The 27,797-nt window shown below is 41.0% G+C and overlaps 1 protein-coding gene across 1 annotated transcript in view; it reads left to right on the top strand.

Annotated features, from left to right (window-relative positions):
- Positions 1 to 26,958, top strand: part of sema3d (sema domain, immunoglobulin domain (Ig), short basic domain, secreted, (semaphorin) 3D) — a 29,779-nt gene extending 2,821 nt beyond the window's left edge. The window contains exons 2-18 of the mRNA XM_069711141.1: positions 4,640 to 4,906; positions 8,412 to 8,572; positions 10,771 to 10,833; positions 10,973 to 11,092; positions 11,193 to 11,286; positions 11,749 to 11,877; positions 13,979 to 14,115; positions 15,942 to 16,056; positions 16,285 to 16,354; positions 16,450 to 16,594; positions 17,167 to 17,389; positions 17,729 to 17,817; positions 18,114 to 18,155; positions 18,961 to 19,118; positions 20,653 to 20,717; positions 21,783 to 21,922; positions 25,815 to 26,958. Coding sequence (XP_069567242.1) covers positions 4,699 to 4,906; positions 8,412 to 8,572; positions 10,771 to 10,833; positions 10,973 to 11,092; positions 11,193 to 11,286; positions 11,749 to 11,877; positions 13,979 to 14,115; positions 15,942 to 16,056; positions 16,285 to 16,354; positions 16,450 to 16,594; positions 17,167 to 17,389; positions 17,729 to 17,817; positions 18,114 to 18,155; positions 18,961 to 19,118; positions 20,653 to 20,717; positions 21,783 to 21,922; positions 25,815 to 26,279 — 2,424 coding nt within the window. The 5' untranslated portion in view covers positions 4,640 to 4,698 and the 3' untranslated portion in view covers positions 26,280 to 26,958. The remainder of the gene's footprint in view (positions 1 to 4,639; positions 4,907 to 8,411; positions 8,573 to 10,770; positions 10,834 to 10,972; positions 11,093 to 11,192; positions 11,287 to 11,748; positions 11,878 to 13,978; positions 14,116 to 15,941; positions 16,057 to 16,284; positions 16,355 to 16,449; positions 16,595 to 17,166; positions 17,390 to 17,728; positions 17,818 to 18,113; positions 18,156 to 18,960; positions 19,119 to 20,652; positions 20,718 to 21,782; positions 21,923 to 25,814) is intronic.
- The last annotated feature ends 839 nt before the right edge of the window (positions 26,959 to 27,797 follow it).

Below are 27,797 nucleotides of genomic sequence, written 5' to 3'. Positions count from 1 at the left end.
CGTTTCCATTTTCTCCATTGAAAAGTTAAAACCACAGACCGTGTATCACTTCCCACACCCTCTCTCCCACTTTTCCATTAACCTTTGTGTGTGACAGCAGACATGAGCTGGCACTGGCCCAGTTGCCATTGATGCAAACTAAAGGATTAATCCGCAACATTAACCATAAAGTGAGTCTTTAATAAAGGGTGCAGCAGCATTATTGTCTGGCTCTGGTGTTTTTGGTTACCATATCAGCAGTTTCCCGAAGTATTCTCTTACCAGTGTTTTGAGATAACAGCTTAGGGACAGACAAAATGTGGACGGACAGGACCTCAGGGTTGGAATTTTATCCATCTCCTTTGGTTTTCCCCACAGACAAACTCTTCACTTCCAAAACGGAAGGAATTCCACTGGAATGTCCTCTCGTCGGAGCATTACCTCTCAAAGATTTCATGCAGAGTGGTTTCAAGCTACGTGTAATTGTTATGTGATGTTTGTTATTTTTCATGTGCTGCTTTGAATGTGTTTATGTGGTGAGAAATATGGCCTGAATGATGCCCTTACATAAACTCTTTGATTGTAGCAGTGGAACTAGCTGTCTCCTGTTGTTTTGTTGTGTGAGAGAGGCAGTCTGTAATCAGACATTTGATGATTTATAGGATTTATTAGCAGGTAAATGGCTACAGGAAATACAGACTTTCCTACTGGCAAGGGATCAAATATGCTCCCTGTGCTGGTATTAGATATCCTTACCTAACATGTTTTGTACTATGCATTAATTCATTACGTTGGGCTAATTTACTGCAGAGTTTTCAACTTCAAAGCCCATCTCTGTCTTCATCACCATGTTTGGATGATTCAATTTTGTGCGTAAGGGGATATTCTAGCAATTTATTTTGCATTCAATTTTTAGAGCGATATGTAATTTCCCAAGAGATACGCATGCTGTGCTGGTAGATACTGTGTTTCACTCAGATAAGGTGGGGTAATGTTTGCCGGTTAAAATCTAAAATGAATCACAGCTTGCAGCCTTGATTTACTCAATGACCTGAGTCAACAAATTCTAGAAAAAAAAATTAGCAAATTCTACGATTAAAGTTGCCAAAAAGCTTTACTATAATAGCAAATATGTTGGGGTTTTTGATCTCAGTCCAGAATAATCTTAGGATCACATGTTTCATATTTACTTGTTCTCCATCAACAGTTAATTCCCAGCATACAGCTAAACACAGTGAGCTCTGCACCAAGTTTGTGTGGTGTTAACATTGTTCAGCTAAGGTGGTTTAGACAGGAGTTAGAGGACAGAGATTTTAGACCCGTCAGATCAATTTTATTAACAGTCTTTGGATTTGATTTGTTTCTGAAGTCTTTGAGTTGGCTGTTCAATAAATATAATAAATGACTGTCTCTAAAATTATATGATATATAATAATGTCAAGACATAAAGACTAAGAGTGGTGCTTGTCCGTATTGGAAAAATGTTGTGTTTCCTTTTTTACAACCATCTATAATCGGAGTTATAGCTAACATCTCAACTTTAAAAGTTAATGCTCCTTGTACATGCTTTATAGTTTGTGTGTAGTGAAAATACAAAAAGTGTAGCCCAGTGGCGGTCCTGTATTTTGCCTGTGAGACATGAACTCACACAGACTCACGAGGGAGTTACATGCTTGCTTAAATGCAAAGCTAAAAAAAGATGATTGACTCTTGCCAAGAAAAACAACTAATGTCTTGAGAGCAAGAAACAATTACCTATGTTGTTCTGCCAGGTCAATGCCTGTGGTCAGGGAATACAGACAAATAGCTGTGTTAATGCACTCTGTCCTGTGGAGATGGAGGGGTTTGATAATAGTGTACTCTACTGGGCACCTGGGTGTTGCTAAATGCCTCATTAGGGGTGGTCTCTATGCAAGAATGCCCATGGCCAGAGCACTTCTTCACCATCTGCTCCTTTCTCATGACTGCTGGCAACTTTTACTGAGAATATTGAGTCTTCAGTGAAGCTGCTTTATAAAGCTAAGGTACTTTACATTTCTTATATAGTATGTCCTCGTCTAGATTCTCCCTTGTTAATTAGTTTATGTTTCATGGCATGTATACTCTCCATGATTTTTGAATAGTCATTAAAAAATGAAAACTCCAATAGAGCCGACAGTCCATGTGCAGTTTAACAAGCGTTGTCTAGCTTTGTCACCAGACGAAGTAGGTTTGATGTTAGACATGCAGAGCGAACAACAGCCCTTGTTTTAAAGATGATAGGTAAAGACTTGCTTCTAATCAGCTTTGTTCTGTGTGTGTGTGTGCATCGAATACCGAATAGTATTTTTGTTTGAAGTGCCCATCATTAATACAACGTACATCCATTGATTTTGAGTCCAAACTGGAAAAGCCAGTATATCTGAGGCGGAGACACTTAAAAAATGCTATATGTCGGTGTGAGATCAAACTCAGCAGCACTTGGCTGCTGGTTTTAAATCTGTCACCATTGCTATCATGATTGTTTCCCATCACCCCCTCACCGTGTGCCGGCCACGCTGCCAAAGACAACAGGGACTCTAGCAGCCAGGAAACAGGGGTGTTGGCTTAACCCACATGGCACAAGCTGTCTGTTTCTCCTCTTTCTCACCTCTCACTCGCTCTTTTTCTTCCTCTCTCTTTTTTCAGCTCTGTTAGTCACACTTTCCAATGTATTGACCGACTGGTGGCGCACACTGTCCCATCCTCATTCTGCTACAGTGCGTGTCCTATTGTCATCTTCTCTCAACAGATGGAGAGTTTTTAATGCTCCTCTGCTAACACTTGTGCTCCCTCCTTTGTTTGAGGGGCATTCTTCCAGAGGGGTGCTACGCAAGCCTGTACTGCTGAGAGATGTGGGCACTCAAGCCGTGAAGAGAGATACATTACTCAAACGCTTCTCACATGGGTGAAATCATGTGTCTGCTCCCCTGAAGATACTGTAGGCAGGATAAGCCCCACCATCAGCTCTATCAATAGTGCACACAACGTGCAAAGATTTCATGGATTTAAACCTTTTCCCTTTTCTCACTCTCTTTGCTGACTGCCCATCCATCGCAGATAGCTCCATATCTGTATTTCTAACCCTGAAGGTGTGACGGTGCCTCAATTCGTCATCTTAAATAAACAGCAGTCTGTTTATCAAGGTCTAATCCTCTTCGGCGTAAAGCTACGGGACACTTGGATGGGTGCCCTGATTATCCACAATGGACTCAAGTTTTAAACACCAGATGACAACACTGGACAGAGAAAATAAATGAAGTGAAATGAGTTGTGGTTTTACAGCTTAAGTCTACCACCCAGCGTACCATTTCACATTTTACAGTCCCAAATTGTAATTAAGTCTTCTCTTGTCTACATGTCCAATCCTTCCATGTGGAAGCTGCATGCTTAGCTTCAGTATCTGAGATATGCGAGTGCGTGTGTGTGTGTGGTACATCTACATCTGATCTATTAATTTAGCTTGACATTGTTTACGTTGTCACTTGACAGGTTGATGTGTGTTATCTGAGATGGGGGTGGAAGGGAAGTAATGAGGGTCCCAATAAGGTCTGAGAGGGAGACATTCTTTTGATGCATTCATTAATTTCTTCATCAGTTGCCTGGTTAATTAGTAGCTTCATGACTTAATGGAATTTGCAGGAATGCATGTTGGAAAACACAAGTGACACTCAGTTGGGATTTTGAGGGTTGATGCACTGTTGACATAAATACTGTAATTAAGGTAAAACATATCATGAATTCAAATTAAAAATCTGGTATGAAGCTTGCATTTTCTTGAGGGTTAATATGCATGTAACTGTGCTGCAGTCTTTACATTTTCAGCTGCCTGCTCTTCACAACATGCTGAACACATGCTGCTAATTTTAAACCACAAAATTGATTTAAAAGCACAACTTGTGTCAATCTTAGTTGGATCTTTGTCAAGTTAAAATGACTTGGATTCAAACTTCACACTTGCCTGTATACAAAGTTTCTGCTGACAGTAAAGAAAACGTTTCTGCTACAATCAAGTCACGCTGTCCAATGTTCAGTCAGGACACAGTGCTCAAGTTCTCTTTGTCGATTGAAGATAAAAAAGCCAGTGTTCCCATGAGGGTTTTCTCGTGCAGCTCATCTTCCAGAGTGTGATATAATGTCTGTGCTACAGGCCTCCATAATTCATAGTGAAGTCTTGAACAGAACTTGGGCTATTTTTCACAGGGGATAAAAAAGGAAGTGACAGGGTCATCTGCAAATGCTGAAACTATTGGCAAGTATCATTTAGGCAACAAATTAAATGAGTTATCCATGTTAAAAGGGAATGGAGGAGAAAGAGAAACTGAAAGAGGCATGTGAGGCTGTAAGATAGTTGAATGCGACTTGTTTTGTGAGTCTGACCTTTGTTTTGGGCAAACAGATTTAAAGGCGACACAAAAGGAAAGCCGGTGACAGGCAACAGCTGAGGTAGGATGGGCAACGGATAGAGACATGCCTGTAGGGCTCCATGGTGAAACAGCTCAATAGTCTCAACAGAAATGTGTGTACATATCCTCTGTGAAGTTCGATGAGACTGCACACACCCTCATGCACACACACACACACACACACACACACACACACACTTATGAATGCTCCTCCCTAGCTTGACTCTTTGCACCAGTCTCCCTCCAGGGTTGCAGAAAAGAACGGAGTGAAAGCAGAACGAGACTACTCCACACCATGAAGAAAGAGGACTCTAGTAATCCGGGTCTGAATGAAGTTGGGGCTCTGCTCTGCTTGTCTGGCAGTAATTATGGCGGCAAGGGGAAGAGGGTGACGGCACTATCCCATCTAGGCGTCCCATTAGTTGGACTGATTTTGCTGGCCACCCTCCCTTTTGGAGAAAGCATCAAACAGAGCGTCCCCAGGGTCAAACTCAGCCACAAAGGTAAGAAATGAAATATTTGTATTCTTATTTTATTGTTATTACAGATTTAAATCTAATTTTATACTGTCATTTTGTTTTGTGTCCAGGGCAGTCGGAGCAAAATAAAGCTTGTTTAATCTGTGGTCAAATGTTGGCTCACATCTTTGATGCCCTTGATTTTTAGTTTTTTTTCTTCATTTACTTTTTTATATTAGTGTGTCTTTCAGTTTGCATCTTGTAAGGCCATGCATGTCAAGTTTTGTCTATCTCGCTGTAACATTTTATCTCCAGTTGTCTTGTTTTTCTTATGACTTTGTGCGGAATCAAAAGAGAGTTTAGCATAGTCAGTTGCATTATTAAAGTAAATTGTCTTTAAAACTTCACTGTAAAGCGGGGTGAAAGATTTAAGACTCACTTACTGATCCATTTGCCCATTTCATAATTCCCTGTTTGTCACATTTGTTATATTCTGGTCACTATTTGTGAAAAATGAAGACAATTTCTTAATCCTCTCATCACATAACTCTTTATTACATTGATTACCTTATATTTTGAACATTTATGACGATTCATGAAAGTTTCCCTTTTGATCAAATAGTATTTTTACAGTTCATTGTCCCTTGCAAAAACTCCATTACATGATGATGCTCCAGGTCCAAAGGAGACTGTCGTTAAAGCTTCTGTATCTGGTCCCAGCAGTGTGTACTGTGTCTCTGTGTTAAGTTTCGCATCAACTGAGTGTGTTTGCTTTGCGCCACCAGAGGAAAGCTAAATTATTGCACCCCTTAGAAGCCATTCTAAGCTCCAGTGCAAACTGTGCTTCAAAGTCTCTGTCCCTCATGCTACGTATCAGCCACAAGAAAACACACAGATGAACTTCAGTGTTTCTCCATAAAAGTGAATCCCCACTGTGACCTAAATGTAAACTCACTCTGACTTCAACCTCCAAAAGCTCCCTTTTGGTGAGGTTTTCCAAAACCCAGTATGGCTGGAAATAGATACACATGTATGTCCTGAGTGTCCAACATAAATACATGCAAGTAGCTGCAGGGATAATGATTGCTAGGGACAGTGTTTACTCAGCAGTTAGGCTAGTATTTAGCTCTACAGTTTGTCTCATTTTATGTTTGTTCCAAACTAGCCAGTCGATAAAATAAAGCAATTCATTTGATGATTTCCCTTTAATGGAGCCATATACTCTATCCGAGACAACTCTTTTTGATAATATGTTAGGGTGTCTCTTGGCTGTAGCACGGCTGACCAAATTGCACTGTTCATTCAAGAGAATGCCCATTATGACTATAAAGTGAACAACAACAGTAAAACATGTCCATGTTTGGCTCGCTCAGTCTGAATGAATGAGGCAAAGAAGAATTCATCAAAAGCCAAAACTCAACCCAGTGCACACATCATGCACACGTGTTGTCATCATGTCATCAGTGCACCGTGTTCAAAAGCAACACTACCCAGCAGAGATCACTCTTCAAACATCACATCACATCACATCACCCTCCCCTGAGAATGAACAGCTTCAGTGAGTGAAGGGTGAAATGATCAAAGTAAAATCATCCCTGATTGAGTGAACATTTCCAAAACAACTGCCCTCATCTGCAAACACATGAACTTTCTACGGAAAAACACTTTTTGAAGCACAAGGTCCATTCAGATTCACCAATTAACCAATGTGGCTTTAAGTCAGTGAAAAGTCAAATCAACTGGTTGCGATGTTGATAGATTCAACTGTTGAAGTGTGCTGATCAGAGAGATTGTCATTATGCCTTTATTCCTGATGTATGACCACATGCATCCTATCCCATAGCCTGTGTTACTCAAAATATATTTACAGTTAGTTAGATACAATAAATCATCTTTTCTTTCTCTCAGGAGTAGTGAATCAAACCACATTTCACTGAACCAGACGTGGCTGTTGTTGAGCTTATCTTCATTAGCTTCTGATAAAATTTACTGCGTGACCTAACATTTGATACTGGCTGTCCTGTTACTCTGTACACTGTGAAACCATGGAAAGAACATACTACACTGCATATTAATGGCAGACTGAGACATAAAAACAACAGCCTCATTTCAGATGGTCAGAATGCAGAGTACAGGAAGTTTCTACTTCTAACAAGTATTGCTTAAATTCTTGTCTTGTCACATATGGCAGATTCATGATAAAACACTAATTGTTGCTGATCTACAACTCTAAACATCATCCAACCACAGGTCTATCAGCATAGCTTAAATCCACTGGCTTTAAAATCGCCTGATGATGTCGTGCCCAAATATATATGAGAGTACACCTGAGTCCCAGCCAAGGAGCCAATCAAGAGCTATTGAGGGTGCTGAGGGCTCTCCTCTTTGGAGAAAGGGTTAGAGCCCTGCGCTAAGCAGCAACAGCTAAACAGACTGTTTCAATGGGCTCATAGTGCTGCGTGTTTACAGAACTGATTACCGTTAGCCCTTGGCTAGTGGGCCTAATCTCCCTGTGAGGTTTAGTCTGCTGGGGGCATGATGTGTGTGTAGGAGTGAGAGATATCACCATGTGGGGGTTCTCTGTGTGTGAGCTTGTGTATAAGAGGAGGTATTAAGCAGGACTGCATGGTGTGGAGGGGTCCCAGAAGTTCAAATATTGAAGGTTGGTAACCTTTCCAATCCTTAACACCAAGAGGGTAATCACAATGTCAATCCTTTCAGAGTGAGTCCCACAGGACTGAGCCGGTGTTTATTCAAGGCATGTTGCTATACTGGCACGCTGAAAAGACCCTGGTGATAGACGAGATTTCCTCAGATCAAGGAGATCAAGGACACAACACTTGAGCTGAGAATGTAGCCAGTATTCAGCTCCCAGAAAATCTTCTTGAATATGGATCTTGGAAGGAGGGAGTCCAAGATCGACCAATGGAAACAACCTATTGACTATATTTTGTTACCACTATAAATATGTACACAAGTCAACAGCAAACTGTACCGTCATGTCATAGATGAGCAACAGGTATTCCACCAGCTCCAGTCATGATGTAATCACATATTGGTCTTGGCATATGCTTCAACCACAGCTCATGTTCATGATGATGTCCAGTCATCTGCAAAATGAGGTCTCGTCGGGGAAGTACTGTTAGAGAGAGACAGTTTTAGAAAAAACAAATTCCTCGTCCGCTTTTAAACAGAGAGATAGCTTCAGGGATAATGATGTACCTATGAAAATACCCGGATAAAGATATGTTATATTTCTGTCCAAGTCTTGGCTACTGTACCTCTACTCTTATCAACATGTGTAGCTAAGGTGTTGAACGACAGAGGATTAGGGAAATTCAGTCAGGCGAAGACATATTTATCTCTACAAGATGCAACCTATTGCTTGTCTTTAGGATTAAACTGGTTAAATGGAGCCTGACAGAAATATGTTTTACAGCGTACTGTAATTTGATGCTAGATGGTGCATTTTTAGATGTAAGATAAGAGCTTACATGGTAGGCCACTGCAGAGATTTGTTAATCTCTTTGTTTGTCTTTCTCTGTTCCAGAGCTGCTGCAGGCTGGCAGTGTATCTCTGTTTTTAGGCCCCTCCGATGGCCTTCACTCCCACTCTCTACTGTTGGATGAGGAGAGAGGTCGTCTTCTGTTGGGAGCCAGGGATCACATCTACCTGCTCGACGCTGACAATCTGGCCAAAGGCTCCAGAAAGGTGCGCTGAAGATAGGACCGTATAAATTATATTTAGAAGGCTGCAGAATGACACAAACTCAGATTTCAAGTCAGAAAGACTAGTGCAAAAAATAAACAGCTCCTCTTGGGTTTGTATCTGCTCAGGCCATTCGGTATAAACACTTCAATGTGTTTACAGCAGCCCTTTAAGAGTCCCTGTACCTTTTGATGAAGAGATAGTGTTGGAAGAAATTCAAGTTTGAGTCCTCCATACACGCTAACTGACCTAATCCCCTGACTTGCAAATGCTCGCACACTTAGAGTCACTTGAGACATCCTAACCTCGGTTATATGCTGTGAGTGGCCCGTTACGGAGCACACAGTCATTTAGCTTCAGCTCATGACACTTATACCAGTCTTTCCATTAAGTGGGGTGATGTAACATATTTTTTTCCATTACTATGTTGCTGAAATGCACTCAGCCACATATTGTTTTAGAGAAGCGCTCGACTTTCCGTCAACAGCAATGTAAAGCTGTCTGTCTGGTGAGGTCAGGGTCGTCTTGTTGGAGGGCACATGCACACACACTCACACTTAACTGCATAGACATTTGCGGAGTATACACGCTCATCATTACACATTTACGCAAACACACAAATGCATTTGGATGGATGCCATATGTTGAGGTTTGTGGATGTGAGTGTGTGTTTATGCAGCTGAGGTTGATCCGCAAGTGGGAAGACAGTGTGTTTATTTGATCTTTATCTGGTTGTTTTAACTCTTAGTCTTGCTCTTAAAGTGTTGCCTTTCTGTTGCCTCTCGGGTCATCGATACAGATGCCAAGGAGATATGAACTAAAAGTGTAACTCTGTGACCCCTCTGGGACAAGCCCAGACAGTGAATATGATCTACACATGCAAACCTGCTGTTTATCAGTTAATGAAAAAGCATACCTGGAGTCGGACACTTAGGCACTAAAACAGATGTGTGTAGTATGATGCTCACAAGAGTTCCAGGTGTTTCTACCTTGAGCTGCAGGAGATAGAGCTGCTGTGTTGTAAACTGTTTAGCCCGGTATTTAAAAAGCCCCACATGCTACGGTAAAACCAGGTCTCATCATTTCAAATTGTGCATTATGAAACCCCATTAAGACCTCACACGGGCACACTGTGCTTAGTCAACACATCACATTGTAACATGTTTTTTCTTTATGAATTCCTCGGCCATGAATAAGTTTGGCGATAGCTCTCCTTGGTGGGGTTTAGAGGAGGTAACACACTAAGCACATAAGCCTGTTATAACACATGTATGAACATTGGGAGGTACACTGAAGGAACACGGGACAGTGTACTCTCAGTATATCTCTTGTACCAGGGCCCTTAAGTGTTTTATTGTCAAACTAACATCAGTTATTTGGATACCGATAGAAATGAAGAGCCTATTTTATTTAATTAATAATTTAATTTATACTTTTGGCACTTTGCAATAAAATAACTCTGAAAAATGCAAAGATCAAAGGAAAGTAAAACTCAAAATGGAAAACTAAATAAAAGCATCAAAATGCAAAAGAAAAGGGAAATTATAAAATAGGCAAATAATGTCTTTAAAAGCAATTTAACTACAATAAAAAACAAACTCACCTGGAGCCACTGGAAAACAAAGTAGTCCCAGTGCATGCCGCATAACTGCAAAATCCATGGTTTGATTCTGTCTGGGGACCATTGTTGCATGTCATAGCTGAATATTGACTATCCACTGTGTGCAGGCTAGAAAAAGCTGCTGTCAGGCAGTTCGTCCAGAGACAAGGGGTCTAGTCTTGTCCTTAGCCTCAAAGAGCCACTAAAAAGGCTTCTGAAGAATCTTAGGTTGCACTTAGGCTCATATAATCCTATATTCTACTCTATAAGGCTCAAGTAGCCAGCCAGAGCAGCTAAAACAGGAGTATTTTGCAATCTCATTTTAGATTTGGTCTGTTGTGGCTGCAGCTTTCTGAACCCATTGCAGCTTGAACACATTTCTTTTTTGATAAACGGAGCACTGCAAATCACAGTGTCCATAATGGTTTCCAAGTTCTTCATTGATTAAAATTAGAAAGCTCTAATCTTAAAAAATTGAATTTGTATATTATTAAAATGGGAATATTACTATAATAGGAATGGTTAATTCTGAAGTTGAAGGCTCACATTGTGGCTACATTATAGGATGTGGCACATTTCTAATTTATTTATCTGTTATTAGATTCACTGGCCTGCTCCGAGGGACAGAGTGGAAATGTGTCAACTGGCTGGCAAAAATACAAATGTAAGTGTTTCTAAAGAAAGTCATTTTCATTATGGGTTTCTTTAAATTCTGTCGGCACACCATGTACATTCTCATATACACTATAGCTGTTAAGTCAAGGCTTCTATTAAAGTTAATCCTCGTTCTTTTTTTGTCCCAGTTGGAATGTGCTAACTTTATCAGAGTCCTCCACAATTACAACCGAACACATGTCTACACCTGTGGGACCGGAGCCTTCCACCCCACCTGTGCTTTCATTGACATCACTGGCCACAGAGAGGTAAAGAAGACATGAGGGAATCTCAGCAGGGAACATTTTGACAGGAGTTCATGAATAGGCTTAAATATGTTCAAAATGATCTCTTTCTTCTGTCTTTCAGGATGGTGTGTTCCAGCTGCTGTCCAATACGGTGGAGTCTGGCAGGTTAAAATGTCCCTTTGATCCCTTGCAGCCATTCACCTCAGTTCTCACAGGTAAGATGATATGGGTAAGATTACACTGCGCTTCTGCATTTCTCTATCTGCCTTATCTCGTGAGCTAGAATTTTATTGCTGCCTCGTGCCATTTTTTTTCAGGAAGAATTGTTTGTCTGCACTCAGTTGTTCACCTAAATTGGTAATAATGTGTTTTATTCTCACAATTTTGGACAAGACAGAAACCAGCTGACATTTCTTAGACAACTTTGTTGCTGACTATTTCTCTGCCAAGTGAAATTACTTAGCAGATAAATATAAAGTGATTATGAGCCTCTCTTTCATTTGTTGCTTTTTAGGCTGTTAATGAAGTGGTTAAAATGAATAATTAAGTAAACTGCCAGATTTGTTTTCAGGATTGTGAAAAAAAGATATTCACTTGACTTTTAATGTGCAAAACAACACAATATACTATGTGCTGATTTCTAATTCATATCGTGCCTGTCTCTGTAATTGGTCCAGATCAATACCTATATGTGGGCACATCCTCAGACTTCCTGGGCAAAGACACAACGTTCACACGCTCCCTGGGCCCTCCACCTGACCAGCACTACATACGCACAGACATCTCCGAAGACTACTGGATCAATGGTACACACATGCTTGCACATATCCACATTAACACGCTGAGGGCACTCAAAACTTGTTATTGCTTATTCACAAAGCTTCCAGCCTCTCCGCTGATACAAAGAGCCTCTCTGTGCCTTCGGGATGGTTATTGGCATTCCAGAGGGGAAGGAAACAGCCCACTTATTCATTTCGCTGGAACTTTTATATGAATGCCATAGCTGAACAGGGACCACACCTACAGGGGATTTTACAGTGTGCCACAAAGTTTACAGTTTTAGTGACTACATAGCCACACACATGCACGACCAAGTTCATGAGCATGCACGGAGCCTTCTCTGCACGCATCTCCAGAGTGTTTTACAGCCACTGATGGGTTGTCGTGTGTCAGCATTTGTCTCCAGGATCTAAATCCTTACACATGGTCTCCACATTTCACAACTATGCGGTCGGAGATGTTGGGAGGAATTATGTCTCTCTCTCTCTCTCTCTCTCTCTCTCTCTCTCTCTCTCTCTCTCTCTCTCTCTCTCTCTCTCTCTCGGTGAGCGTAAACAGTGAGCGTTTCTTTTTTTTTTTTTTTGTGTGTGTGCAGGGCAGGCAGAGAGAAAGAGCAGCCCATTTCTTTCAGCGTCTCTGTCCCTGTGAGCCTGTGGAACATCTTTGCAGTGCTGCATGACAATGACCTTCTGTCGAGTGTTAGCAGTCGTACATTAAGCTGTTCCAGTTGGGGAATCACCCTCTGCTGGTTAGCTTGGCTTGTAGGGATTGAGCTAATGTTGATGTAATGTCAATGCAACTTTTACGCTTTTGGACTTGTTCCCCTCTGAATTATGACACTGACGGCAACATGCTGTTGCTAGTTTCCTTTCCCATCACTGCCAGTTTCCTACATCAGCTTATTGCTAATTATTTTTTTATCAGTTGTTATAATTAATTCACATCACAACAGAAATCTCAAAAGTAGTAGCAATGTTCGTAAAATCTATTTGCACTTCATTACATCTCAGGGGCAAATATTGCACTATTTATGTATTTATTATTTATTTGATAGCTGTATATAGTAACATTTTGCAGATTGTTGACGAATACAAACATAGGATCAGTATAATATATTGTTATTTGTTAAACTTCAGTACATTTACCATTTTACTTTTAAAACTGCCATCATCAAAATCTGTAGAAATGTAGAATTATCACCCAAATCTGCAGATGTATAGTGTTTTTAGTGTTTGTCGACATTGAAATAGCAATTTTACTATTGTGGTTTAGTTGACTGGTTTGTTTAAAAGTTGGTTCATGTTTCCTGGATGTATTTATATTTGCGAACATGCTCAACTTATAAACTGCTAATATGTCACTGAGTGTGTTTACATGTGCTTTAGTATCCTGGTTATGTGTTGCATATGTAAACATATCATTGTTTTGACAAACCTGGATAGGCTACATGGAGTGTGCCGACAAATCAGGACACAAACAAAGTGGCTGAAATGTAAGAAATCAAGGTACCACTGTGTCAGATGATCACGATAGTAGTATTGTTATGATCGTGTATACAGAGATAATAATAACACAGTTTCTTGTTTTCTATGTAAAAGCCATATCCTGAACATGATAAAAAAAACAAAAAAAAACAGGATAAGACAACAACAGGATACAAATATGCATGTAAACACACTCAGTGTTGTGTTAACAGGTTGCACTGCCACCAAGAGGCCAAAAGAAACAAAGAGTAGAGCTTTAAGTTGTGTTTTGAAAGCAGGACTTGTGCCTGTAATGCAGAAGGCGTTTCAGCTGCGAAAGGATCTCTATACCACTCTGCTGCATAATAGATACTGCCAGACAAGCTGAAAATCATATAAAAGTAAACAAAACTGCTTTTAAAGGAATCTAAATTCCCTTGCAATCACTGCTTTTAAGATTTATGTGCAGCCCAGCTGAGCTGTAGCTTAGTAAATAGAAGCAGTAATACATCATGAGACCTTTCTGTAGCTACAGAAGTAGACTGTAAATAAGCACACGCTAAGTGAGGTGCTGATGCTACTCCAACACCACAGTTCATGGCAAAGCCATTACCAGCTTCTTTTAACGCTCTTTCCCTTTCTCTTTTCCGCTCTGTGTCTTCAGAGGCCAGGTTTATATCTGCTCATCCCATTGCAGACACCTATAATCCGGACGATGATAAGATATACTTTTTCTTCCGCGAGGTGTCATGGGAGGGCAACGACAAGAGCATCCTCTCCCGAGTGGCTCGCGTGTGCAAGGTGAGATATTACAGAAGTGTGGAAAGTGGGAGGTGTACAGAGGCGCAAAGGGGAGGATGTAAGAAATAGTTTGGGGAGAAGGAAGGTAAGGAAAGAAACAATAATACTATATACCCAGGCAGTAATTAAAGAAATGGTGCCTGGGAGATTACATTAAAGTAGGTAGGACATAATGGGATGAACAGTAAGACTCGCAGTATGTGTGGGAGTTACAACTCCTGCAGTGATCTGATCAGATAACGATCTTTGTGTTGGCTGCTATAGAAGTGTTTTGTGTCCCCCAGGAGGAAGCCTTCTCAAAACATCCTTCTTTTGTAGTCATCACAGTCTGTCAGGGGCAGTAAATCATGGACCCAGCTCTTCTATACGCTGCCGAGAGGCTATTCACAGTTTTACTGCCTACATTGTCACTGAGATCGATGTCGTTGAAAGATTTGTGCGTTGTATCATTGTCATCATTTTTTGCCTCAGAGGAGATGCACGTGAGCGCGACTAAAATCGTGATAAATAATATTTTGTCACAGTGCCAATCAAATCTGAGGCACATTTTTGGCTTTGAGGAGTTTTAATTTGCATGTCACCGATGCCATATATTACATGACAGATGTGGTCGTCCAATGAGACGTTCAGCTTCTACTAAACATGCATACCTAAACTGCATAATTTCAGCAATTATTTTCCTGTGGTCAGTTAGTAGATGCTGCAGTCCTTTGTTGCTCATACTTCAGCGGCCGTTAAGTTTCCATTTGACAGCATGTCAAAACAACTGTAAAGTTAAACGGGCACTGCACAGCTGACTGGGGACAGAAGCGGGACAGAAGCAGGACAGATTCATGATCAGGGACCTTCTGTATACCACACAGTGTGCCATTCGTCATACCAAATGGAACTAGCCGATACAGCAGTTTTCTAGCATTCGGAGATCTATTGCTACATTCTTAGAGAAAAGCTTTCAGCGTGTTTATGACTTGGGAGTAAGCTGTAAGGCAGACTGGAAGGAGATTCCTCTGGATTACAGCCCTCTTCTTTTTCTTTCTCTCCCTCTGCCATCTCTCTCTCCTGTGCTTTGTATTTTTCCTTCACTTTCATTATCGGTGAGTGTGTTTTTCCCTCCATGTAAAAAGAATGAGGGCACTTCACATCAATCCTCTTTGAAGATTATAGCCATTGTGAAACATCCTCATTATAAGTGCTTACATTTTTTTTCGTCTCTTAAACACAAGTGTGTTTTTGTGTGTGTTGAACCAGAACAGTCTTTTCTATGCCACTCACTACTTCGGCTAAGTTTAACAAGGGGGTTTTCTTAAGTTTTCCATGCATTACAAAGATATATACTTGAACGCTCTTACCATAGCTCAGTCACAGGTTGCAATTTAAAACAGTAATTCATATGCTAAGCTAAAACCTGCATTATTAATCAGCAGCCCCACTTGATTTTAGTTCTCTCTTCCAACATGCTGCACTTCCACTTGTTTCTTTTCTTCTTTTATGAGGTTCCCTCTTCTCTGTGTTTTCCCCCTCATTCCTTTCCCTTTTCAATTATTCCCAACTGTAATTATATCAACAAGAAGGTCTCCTTTGTGCTAGTTCAACAAGCAGAGAGGCAAGTGGTTCACCTGTTTATTTTCCTAATTAGCGAAGGGAATCTGAGTCAGGCTGTGATGCTGTGTGTTGTCTTTCCATGTGTGAGTCCATTGGATAGATTGCAATTGGACTGTGGTGAAGCACAAATTCAATACTTTTTATTGCGGTTGTCTTATGCCCATGTTGGATAGCTACACTTTGCTGACTATGGTTTCGTTACAGAGTATGTGGTTGTGTTTCAGAATGACGTGGGTGGGCTGAGGAGTCTGACCAATAAATGGACAACCTTCCTCAAAGCCAGGCTTGTGTGTTCTATCCCCGGGCCGGACGGTGTGGACACACACTTTGATGAGCTCCGTAAGTGATTGTGAGATCAAAGAGTGAAAATCTAGGCCAACAAACTGTTTTTTGTCTTCTAGAAACGTCTTTCTGTTACCACAAAACCCCCCCCAAAAAACAAAAGTGACAGCATAAGCCAGTTATTATACACAAAAATGACAATGAAGATGCAAGCTAGATCTTTTCTATGCAGGTAATAATAATTAAAAAAAATAAAACAGAAATTGTTTCTGCTCTTTTTTGTAGAGGACATCTTTCTGCTCCCTACACGAGATGACAAAAACCCCACAGTGTATGCAGTCTTCACAACCTCCAGGTAAGCTCTTCATCCCACCATCGTCAACACCACCTGTGTTCTCCTTTTTTTTCCCCTTGCCTCAACCTGCTCCATTGTTTTCACTTTCCTTCCAGCTCCATTTTTCGCGGTTCAGCGGTGTGTGTGTACAGCATGGCAGACATAAGAGCTGTGTTTAATGGACCTTACGCCCACAAGGAGGGGCCCGACCACCGATGGGTCGAATATGAGGGGAGGATACCGTATCCACGTCCTGGAACGGTATGTTGTCGGCCACACAAAGGAGCACAGAGACAAAAAAAAAAAAACACTTTTGTCACTCCTGGCTACAGATGATTTTGTTTTTCATTAATCAGAGAAATTCCTCAACTTTCTTCCAAATTACAAAATAATAAACATGACCTAATTAGAAAAGTGCCCTGGTAGATTCGATGGTGAATTGGTCAAAAGCCTGTAGGACATGCTCACATCTGCACATGCAACCTAGTGACGTAACCTCGAGGTTACGCAACATGTCAATCAGTTTCTTTTTTCATTTTGTTTAAAAAAATGTAATCAAGGGAGGGAACAGGATGAGGGAAGCATTTGTTGTAAACTTTCGGTGTACAGCTGAGTGCACTCTGTGAGCTTTAGTACACAGAGTTACACAGATGTTCCTGCAGTTCTTAATTGGGACACTAGGAGGAGACACACACCAGTCAATTTTCAGAGAGATGCCACTTAACAGTTGAAGCTGAACATAAATATTGGTAAAATAGTCTCTAACCACAATCAGAGAGCGAAAGTATTTTTGAATCATTTGCATAGGATCAAGATATTTTTTTGTCCCTTAGTGCCCCAGCAAGACGTATGATCCAAGGATCAAGACCACCAAAGACTTCCCAGACGAGGTTGTCAGTTTCATCCGATTCCACCCTCTGATGTACCGCTCTGTCTACCCTCTGACTGGCAGGCCTGTGTTTACACGCGTCCGAGTGGACTACACCCTGACTCAGATTGTGGTGGACAGAGTTTTGGCAGACGATGGACAATATGAGGTTATGTTCCTGGGAACAGGTGAGACACACATGTTCCCCCCAGTAGTTGTCTCTTGAAAGTCTATATTTGACCAGGAGAGGGCAGTAGATCACTTTGAATCGTCCTCAACCTGAAACTCCTTTTGCTTATGCTGATTTGGTCATGCAGTTGGGAAAATGAAGAAGTGTTAAGTTGCACTTTGATCCAGTATCTGATCTTAATTCTCAGCTCTTGAACATTTCCCAAAACTAAAGTTGATGATGGCCTTCATTGGACATGAAAACAATATTGATACCTAACCTGGTTTTCATTATTCACATGTGAATGTGTGATTTGCTTGATTTCACCCCTACTTCTTTCGATCCTACTCTGTAATAGATGCTGGCTCAATTCTGAAGGTGGTGAGCATCACTCAAGAGAACTGGTCAACAGAGGAAGTGGTCCTTGAAGAGCTTCAAGTGTTCCAGGTTTGGTTATCAACATATCAACAGCCACACACACACTGACACACACATATACCGATTTGCTGCGAGTTTTGATTCTCCATAGGTACTAACTGTTGTGCTGCTGTCAGTGAGACAGCTCACTCATCAAACAGTGAAGTATTCATCATGCCTTTGTTGTACAAACTCTGCAACACTTGACAGTTTTACTGAGCTGTTAATCATCAAACTCTTCTGCTGTTTTTCTTGGAACCGTGATCCAACAAAGAATGTTTTGGAGGTTTCAAAGTTGGAAAGTTTGTTTGTTTTACTCTTTGCAGGTTCCCACTCCCATCATCACTTTGGAGATGTCTTCTAAACAGGTTTGTTCTCATTCTCTTAAATGCTATTTTTTTCCACTCCTCCCACCCTACGTTTGCATGTATTTTCTGCTCACTGCTTCCATTCATTCATTCATTCATTCATTCATTCATTCATTCATTCATTCATTCATTCAGTCATGTGTACATGCATGGTGTGGCTCAATACACAGTTTTTGTAATCCTCAGTTCATTCATGTATTCATGTTTCCTCTGTCTTTAGCCTTTCCTGTGTTCTTGTAGCTCTCCCCCGTCTTGCCTCATTATCTAAGGGTCAGGAGTGTCAGTAGACACTTCAAACCCAATCACAGCCTCCATTAATCTCCTGCAGTGTTTGACCTGTGCATGTTCCTATGTGCCTGCTCACTCGTGTGACTTTCAAGCGAGTTAGAGCAGATCCTTAGAGTTTGCAGTTGTGAAAATTCCCTAAACTGAAAAATCCTTTAATTTCCGCGGTTTATTACAGGTGTCACTTTGATGTTTTGACATTTTAAATGAATGAATATTGGATGGATATTGCCATAGCCTGCAGTTATTCTTGAGCTCAATTTCACAATAGGGAGGACATTTTGATGAATGAAGAATGTGTAAGAAAAAAAAAAAGTCACAAGAATTATAACAACGCCTTTTCCACACAGTAATAAAAAATATTCATGCATTGGGCCGAACGAACCAAGTAACCATCTACATTCAAAATGTACATTTTACACTTCTAAGCAAATACATTTTTCCTATAGACAATAAACTTGAACCATGAAATTTACTTGTATGTTTGCCTTTCCTGAAGCAATGTTGTGTTTCACTATAGCAACAGCTCTACGTGGTTTCAAGTGAGGGGCTAGCCCAGGTTTCACTCAGCAGATGTCACCTGTATGGCCAGGCGTGTGCTGAGTGCTGCTTGGCGCGGGACCCCTACTGCGCCTGGGATGGACACACGTGCTCACGATACATCCCTGCATCTAAGAGGTATACATATGACACACGTTGTTGTTTTTGAGTTTTAAATATTTGAAATTGTCATGGCAGGATTTATCACAATAAACAGTATAAAAAAAATCTACAGATACTTCAAACTGTCCCTTTGGTGGCGCACTTTGCCATTGTGTGTGTCTGTTTATGTGCGTTTCCTAGGCTGCTAAAAAGCTGTTCTTGCTATATGTATTTTCTGGTTTGGTTCTGTTTACATCTACAGTATTTTTTCCATGCTATAGTATTAGTTCTTTTGAAGCAATCATTAGAAATGTTGATCTTTAGCTGATTAATGCAACTGTCATTCCACACTTCCAGAGTGACGTCTTTCAGGTGAAAAAGCATTTGTGTGAGGTTGTTCTTATGTTTTTGTTTGTGCACTCGCTTGCATGAACCAAAGCCCTACAGAATCTATACGCCACAGTTAGGGGTCATACTGCCATATTATTGGCCAGTGGGGATGCTTTTGCAGGCTGGGATGGTTTATGCAATAGTAGAGGCCCTGTTTTTGGTCTCCAGGGCTATTTGAAAGCTGATCCTCACAGTGTCAGTGAATGTAGGCTACAGATGTCCCCTCACATGGGACGAACGGGAAGTGGAGGAAGAAATCAATACAAACTGAAGGAGTCCAAGTCAGCAACACCAAATCAGAGGTCAAATAAACTATATACATATAAACTATAACATTTATGAAGAGAAACAAAAAAAATACATGTGCCAATGAGACTCTCACTTATTGCTATTTCTTTTCTTTTAGGCATTTTAGAAAAAATACATTTGTCATGATGGCTTCATGGATTAAATTGATTTTTATTGCAGCATTTCAGGAGTCAATAACAGACAAAATGTCCAGAAATGTTTTGTACTGCATTTAGGTTTATAGATGTTGACCAGAGAAAGACACCACCAATAGTTAGAGATAACTTTTTACACATTTTAGGGAGTTGTGAAAAATTGCTGCTGGGAATAATATTGAACTTCCTCACATGTTTACCACAAGAACCTTATTTTTTTCAGAACATGTCAATTTGACATTTGAGCAAATATATACTTTAGCTGTATATGTAGAGAGGCCTCCATTTGAATAGCTGTTGTGCTTGACTAACTTGCTAAATTGAAGACTCTGCAAAAAAATGAAGAAAATAGATCTGAATTTAAGCTTTATAGTCTGATGTCTTATTTTTACACTAGAAACAAAACAGAAAAAGTAATTACTGCCTTAATTTCTGGTGTTTTGACAAATTGTTGCCGCTAAAACTTAAATTCTTATTCCGAATTAAAATCCTCATGTCCAACTGAATATCAAAAGGAAAAAAATCTTGATAACTTGGTAATTAATGTGCCTCCCGTTGGGTGCTCAGGTTGTGAAACTGTCTAACAGTTGACTTTGCTAAGATTTACAGACAGTACATACTTATGTGTTCAGTAGTATGTATCCTGGCACTGAATGCACCTGAATAACATGTGTAACATGTTTAGTCTCAAAACAACTTGTGATGTTATTCCTAATGTTTGTATGTTTGCTTTTCAGGCGAGCCAGAAGACAGGACATCAAGCATGGAGATCCTGCTATTCAGTGCTGGGACACCGGGGACAGTACGTAGACTTTTTACTTTTGGGACAAATACAAATACAGGATGAGCCCGTCCTGTATTTGTCTTTGTAAGAAGGGTCTTTTTACTATTCAACCTGTAAATGCACATCCAGTTTAGAGATAAAGTTCAATGTGAAAGGCATTCAAGATGTCTAATTCTTATCCATCATGCAGTAATCAGGGATCCATCTGCCAATGACAACAAGTTCTCCAATCCATACTACCACATACGTCGTTTGGCGCTGCTGCTTAGGTTTAGGCACCACAATCTTTTGGTTAAAGTCAGGGAAAGATGATGGTTATAAGGATGACATAAACCCTTTTGTTGTTGCTACCCCCTCAGTTATTTAACCTTCATTGTCATGGCAACTGGGGAAGCGAATATTCAAAAACTGCTCTGACTCATGGTTGGGAACAGGAAGTGAACAATGGTCTACTCAAATCAAGTTGAAGTTGTATTGAACCATCCACCCTGCCCCACTTCCTCCTAACTAGTAAAAACTCACATCATATAGACGTAATCTCTACTGCGTCACTTCTCTGGGATACCACGTTGTCATCATTCGTACAACCGCTAGAGGTCACCTAACTATATAACACAACTGTGGTTTTCAATACGCAGCTTGCACAAACAACCTATTAGGTCTTTTTTTTGGAGGAGAACAGTCTCAATAATAAGCCCAAACATACAGCCAGAGTCATGTCAGTGTCACAAGATAGTGTGGCCCCCACAGAGCCCTGATCTCAACATCACGAAGTCAATATGTGATTCTATGAAAAGACAGAAGCAACCGAGACGGCGTAAATCCATAGAAGAACTGTGACAAGCTCTCTAAGACACTTTGAACAAGCTTCTGTACCTGCCAAGTACCTGGAAAAACTTTCAGGCTTTTGAGTTGTTTTTCTGCTTTTCTGAAGTAAATAAAAACTATTCATGGCATTCATTTACTTGTTTTTTTAAGTTGATAAATCTTTTGCATAGTAGAGTCATTGTGTACACCGTCACGAGTGGAAACCTGCAGGCTTTGTTCAAAGCAGAGAAATTAATAACAGTTGTGTATCTTCAGGTTTCGGTGGGGGACATGTGGAGGAGAGGGTTCTCTTTGGGGTGCAGAGCAACTCCACCTTCCTCGAGTGCATCCCCAAATCTCAACAGGCCCAGATCCGGTGGTACATACAAAGACCCGGATCTGAACGCAGGGAGGAGGTCAGCAAGTATACTCATCTGCACACATGTTCACACCCACCACCTAGACACTGAAGGACAAATCAGTCTTCCTTTTCCTGGCCTTTTTTTTTTACTCTGCTCGCTATGTGAAGGCTGAAGGTGGACTTAGTTTTTGCTTTTCGTGGGCTCTGCCTGAGGGATTACATGTTTTTTTTTTAATGCCAGGTCAAAAAGCAGGGAAGTTGCAGGGCAAAAGACCAATTTTTTACATGAGAGTTTCCCTTGATCCAAAAACATCATACTTGACTTAAACTTTGGCTTTAAGATCTAAGTCTTAAACCTTTCAGCAACTGTTTGTGATACAAATCCTTTCGAGGTGATGTTCATGACTTTCCAGGGCTTTCTAAAAATTTTAGCAGCTCTTCTGTCTTTGAGGAAGGTGAGGAATGACTTAAACCAGAGACTCATCCTAGGTGATAGGGATGGGACATCATCCATCATCCATGCAAAATGGGAGAGGGGGGGGGCTTTTTACCCTGCATGTAACCATTTTTGCATTTTGTGTTCATAATTCAGCACATTGCTTTTGGGTTATTTGAGGTAGACCGTACATTCTTTAAGTGTATAGTTTTTGGACACAAATTGTGCACACTAAACCAATAGCAAACACTGTCTTTACTCAAATGATTACTTAAAATAAAGCAGCTTCATCAGTTGAATACTCAATAAGTGATGGACTAGTTGGTATCACAGCACAGAAAATAACACTAACCTGCTAAGATGCCAGTTACTGCAAAGTAATTAAAACAATTTCAATCACACAAAAAAATCTTGAGACAAGAGGATGGGTAAAGAAACACATCCAGGGACAAAGAGGTAATGTGTTTGTGCTTGAAGTGTGGAAAGGAACTCATTGATGATGACACTTGTCTCCTGAATGAGACAACAGAGTTGTGCCTACTCAGCACCCCCCTATCCAAACATACAAACCATCCTACACCCACTGTGAGTGCCTCTTACTGCCCAGGCCACTCACTCCTCATCTCTCTCCCCACTTCCCACTCTACTAATTTACTCCCCTGTCCCCTCTCTCAGGGGTGAATGTAAGCGCACTGACAGGTGCAGAGGCCACTAAAGACCCATGTGTTCCTTTATGGGCTCGCACAGCAGAAAGCCCTATGTTTTTGTCCATGTGTGCATGTGTGTGTGTTTCTTTATGAACCCCTACAGCGGAAATCATAACAGAGCGCTCCCCGGGGACAGCCATGTGTTTTGGTGTAATGAACACAATGGGGTGTTTTCTGTGTTTGTGTTTATAGGCATGCAATGATATGTGACCTATTGTACTCTAGACAAAGTGATGAAGGAGTGAATGCAGGAGTTCTTCCTCCCTCAGGATTGTCATGTGATAAGACACGGAAGCTAAACAAACACAACAGAATATGATGGATTAACGCTAAGTTTGTTGGTCTCGATTAGTGGAAACGTGTCAAAGGCTGTGTTCAGACTGCGGGCAAATCGGATTTGTTTCTCAAATCAGATCTTGAGGACAGACTGTCTGCACTGTTATTTGCAAGCGAACCGATTGAAATTGGTGTGTCCATACATCACCAACCCATCTGCGTGGGTTGCTGTGGTAACGATATATGCGCATCTACGCACAGATGCTTGGATGTTGCTTAGTTATCATACATACAAATTGGCAGAAAAGTATTACCATTGAATTGACACACTACAATCATGTTTTTTTAATTAATAGGAAAAATACTAAGTAGTTTGACAGATATATTGTCTTAACTCTAAGTAAGAGTCTGCATAAATGGGTTCTTTTTTTCTTCTTTGGCCAGAATATTAGGAAAACTACATCTGTATTAAGTCATAATCTTGCAGTTGGGTTATTTAGTTGTAGGACGTCCTTTTTGTGGTGCAAGATGGTCTACCTGTCCTCACAGCTGGGCAGCAGGTGACCCTTTAAGTGTCCGGCTCATTTCAGCCTCGCGCTCACAGTGCTTTTCTTCCCATTTTGTTTCCTTCTGTCTGTCATCCCTATTTCTCCCCTGTCCTCATCAGCCCCACCTTAATCTCTCCTCACTTCCTGCCCTCATGCTCCGTTGTTTGTCTACTTTGTTTCGACATACCTTTCATGCTGCCACCAACATTTCCCACACTTCTTTCCCACTTCTGTGTTTCTGTGTTTTGACAAAGTCTTCTACAGCCAGCTGTTCACAGCACCTGCAGCCCACTCCAGCACTTACTCCGTGCGCTCCCTCCTCTTACCCCCTCGTAAAAGTCAGCTATTAAAGATATGAGGTTGAAGATATTTTGCTGTCTTTCTCACAACACGTTTGTATGCATGTGTGTGTGTGTGTGTGTGTGTGTGTGTGTGTGTGTGTGTGTGTGTGTGTGTGTGTGTGTGTGTGTGTGTGTGTGTGTGTGTGTGTGTTTCTGTTTGAGGCAGTGTGTGAATTCCCCTCCTGGAGCCTGGAATGCAGGTCCATTGGAAAATTACTAATAAGAAAAGCATGGATGATGGTGAATGTCATCCCTGGCATGCATTAAAACAAAGCACAACCTTTTTAAAAGCGCAGGAAGTTCTTCACTTGATATTTGAGGTATCGGGTTAACCGAGAGCAAAACTGCTCACATCATCATTAGGAGCTTTTTTACGGCACGTGCATGCAAACCTGTTCAAACATACACATGGGTATCCGAGTTGGCTCACAAACACAGAGCACTGTACAATTCTCTTAGAAACTGCATTGCTATCCCTTGCAGGACTTTGCTGCCTTAATCAAATGCCCAGATACACACAAACACATGCACACACAGGCAGACAAACAAAAACAGACCATCTGGCTAAGTTTAAATGTCTGGCATTGCTGTTTAGTCACAGATGCTTTGATTTTGGATGGCAGGGTGGGGGTAGCTTGAAAGGCACACAAATACGCACATAAATACCGACTGAATGATCTATTAATTGACAACGAATTTAATGTTTTCTATCCCATGTGTTTTGTGAAGTCGGTCAGGTGTGTCAGGAAACAAGAATGTGATAGGAGACAGAGTAGTTAGCCTAATGTGTGTAAGGGTCAACATGTTGAGAGACTCCGAGGCCTGTGGGTCTGCCCCTGCCAGGACAACACATCATCAGTGTCAGACCTGGGAACCACCACAGAGCTGAACACACACGATCAAACTGAAACTTGTAAAGACACTCGTGTGTAAGGAAAAAGAGAAAACGAAGCCGCAACACACGCACACGGGCAAACTCGGTAATATTCTGGCTTTCTTATCAGTTACACCTACAGGGGGTCAGGGCCGGGCTGTAGGAGGTATGCTTTTGAAAAAGCCACACATGCTGGACACACACTCTAATGCCCTTTCTCCTTCCTCTCAACACAGCTGTGTTGTTTTAGGACCTGACAGCAGCCGCGCCACCTGATGAATCACGGTGGATGCTAAATGAAAAGAGGGCCATAAACATTAGCAATGCCACTAACCCTTACACCTTAATGACAAGCACACAGTCTCTCCCACCAACACTCACTGCTCACACTCATTGTGCATCTAAAGATCTCTCCACACCAGATAATGACCTCTGGCCCTCCACGCCGTGGGTGATACATACCGCACCCAATTCAATATGCTTCCTGTTTTAGGGGTCATTACCTTGTTTAACACACCTTGAATACAAATCTTGCCTGAAAACGTATGTTTGTAAACAGGGTGGAAGGTATGAAGCTGCTGTCATGTGCAATCAGCCTGATTCATTGTTTAGTGGTAGTGAGAAATACAAAGTTTGTGCAGATTTACTGTAAAGCTTTAAAGCTTGATTCTTTATAAGATAAAGATTTGTAAAAGTAAAAAAAAAAAGAGGAACATTTCACATAATTTTGTGATGCACCACTCATGTTTTTTTTTTGTCTCTCAGGTCACACCAGATGATCGTGTTGTTCACACTGACCGAGGTCTCCTGATTCGCTCCCTGCATGCCTCTGATGCTGGTGTGTATGTCTGTGTAGCTCAAGAGCACACACACTTCACCCACACTCTCCTCCGTCTCACACTACAACTTGTAACGCACGGACAACTAGACAGGAAATCCAAGCCCAGTGAAGATCCCGCAGGGGAGCCGCACCACGCCGCAGAGTCACGTCAGCGCTACAAAGACTACCTGAGAGTGATGAGCTCTCCCTTCAGCTCTCTGGAAGAGTACTGTGATTCACTGTGGATGGAGAAGAAGCCGTCAAGGGTACGAGGACGAGGCGTAGGAACTGGCAAATGGAAACACATCCAGGAAATGAAGAAGAGCAGAAACAGGAGACACCACAGAATGAGGGAGCAAGAAAGAGAAAAACAGGAGCGAGGGAGGGTAGAGAGGGCAGCAGCGCAGTGAGGGAAGGGTACAAAAAACCATAAAGGTTTGCTGTATATATTTACTGGTTTATGGATGAAGATGATGTGACACAGAACTGTAAAACTGCAGTGTCAGATAAGCAACAAAGTTTAACGCTGCGTTGTTCAGTGATAATAATACTGAAATCATTTTTTTAAAGCAAACATCAGAGAGTGAATGTCCGAGTTATGCTATCAGAAACAAGCAGTTAATTTTGTACATCTTTTGTCCGTTGACTTTTACTCAAGCTAGAGTGTTACTGACCAGATGAAGGATTGCAACATGACTAGTCTTTGCAACTGGCTGTGACTGCCATTTTCCCCCAAGTTAAGATACAACTTTCAGTTCATAGAGGTGTTTATTGGATGATGTTAAAAGATTTGGTTGATTGGTCAAATTGGAAAAATATAAAACAATAACATAAGAGTATGTTTGTGATATTGACATTGCTTTCATGTTGAATGACTGTAAATATTTATATAACATGTACAGGAGATACCGCATGCTCAATTTAGTCTTATTACTGATGCGTATATCTATAATAACAATCAATTATTATGTTTTGGCTGACAAAATGTCATATTTTTGTACAATCCCTTCACTCTTATGTACTGTAGCTTAAATTGATGTTTTAAGTAGGACATGTTTTTAAAAGTTATTTAAATAAATTTGTCTTGGAGCCTCTGTTCCATGAATTGCATGCTTACGTACTTTCTGTGCGGAGATAAGAGTAATACGCAGAAAATCTCATGCAGCAGTTACAGACAGTCTCGAGCATACAGCAGCATGTTCAGAATGGGTTAGGGTTAGTTCAGCTGCGCCTCTCCTGATATAGCAACACAAGTCCCTGTACGCTGTATGCAGATGTCAGAATGATTCAGGACCAGCTGGTCTGTTCCTTAGTGTGTGTCTGTGTGTGTATTTGTGTAAAAGAGAATGAAAGAGAAAGTGGGCATCTTCAGGAGAAACCATGCATAGTATGAAAACTTGTAGTCAAGCCTCGGCGAGTCACAGGTTTTCCAGAAGAGTCTGAAAAAGCTGAGAGGGCACTGACATCAGAGGCAGGAGTGTGACAATCGAGCATTATACAACCCAATGCGCCTGACCTGATTTGTGTATTCGGACTTACATAGTGATGTAGATAATATCATACGCACAGTTTGTATCATGCTGACAATTTATGAACAGAGATTGTCCTGTTGAAGGCATCATCACAGTTATTAGAGTCCTCTTTTCTAACTGATATAGTGGTAACCTATAATAGAATTTCAGGTGAGCTGACAAAATACTGCAGGTATGACAGAGTAACAAATGTGCTGCAAACTTCTATAAAGGTACGAAAAAATGGCACATTAATTAATGTATTTTTTGACGCCCACCACTGACTGCTATTACTGCCCCTCTGATGGGGACTAAATTTTCACAATAAATGGAAGTTTTCTTTGCCCTCTCTGTACATATATATGAACAGCATAGAATTCGCCTGTTTTGTGTTTCTCCACAGTGATTTTGTATGGC

The sequence above is a fragment of the Brachyistius frenatus genome, unplaced genomic scaffold (genome assembly GCF_029030835.1).
Source record: "Brachyistius frenatus isolate BFR_SWC_R1_liver_20210118 unplaced genomic scaffold, ASM2903083v1 Contig_97, whole genome shotgun sequence".
Taxonomy (NCBI): domain Eukaryota; kingdom Metazoa; phylum Chordata; class Actinopteri; family Embiotocidae; genus Brachyistius; species Brachyistius frenatus.
This window is presented reverse-complemented; position numbering and strand designations above follow the sequence as displayed.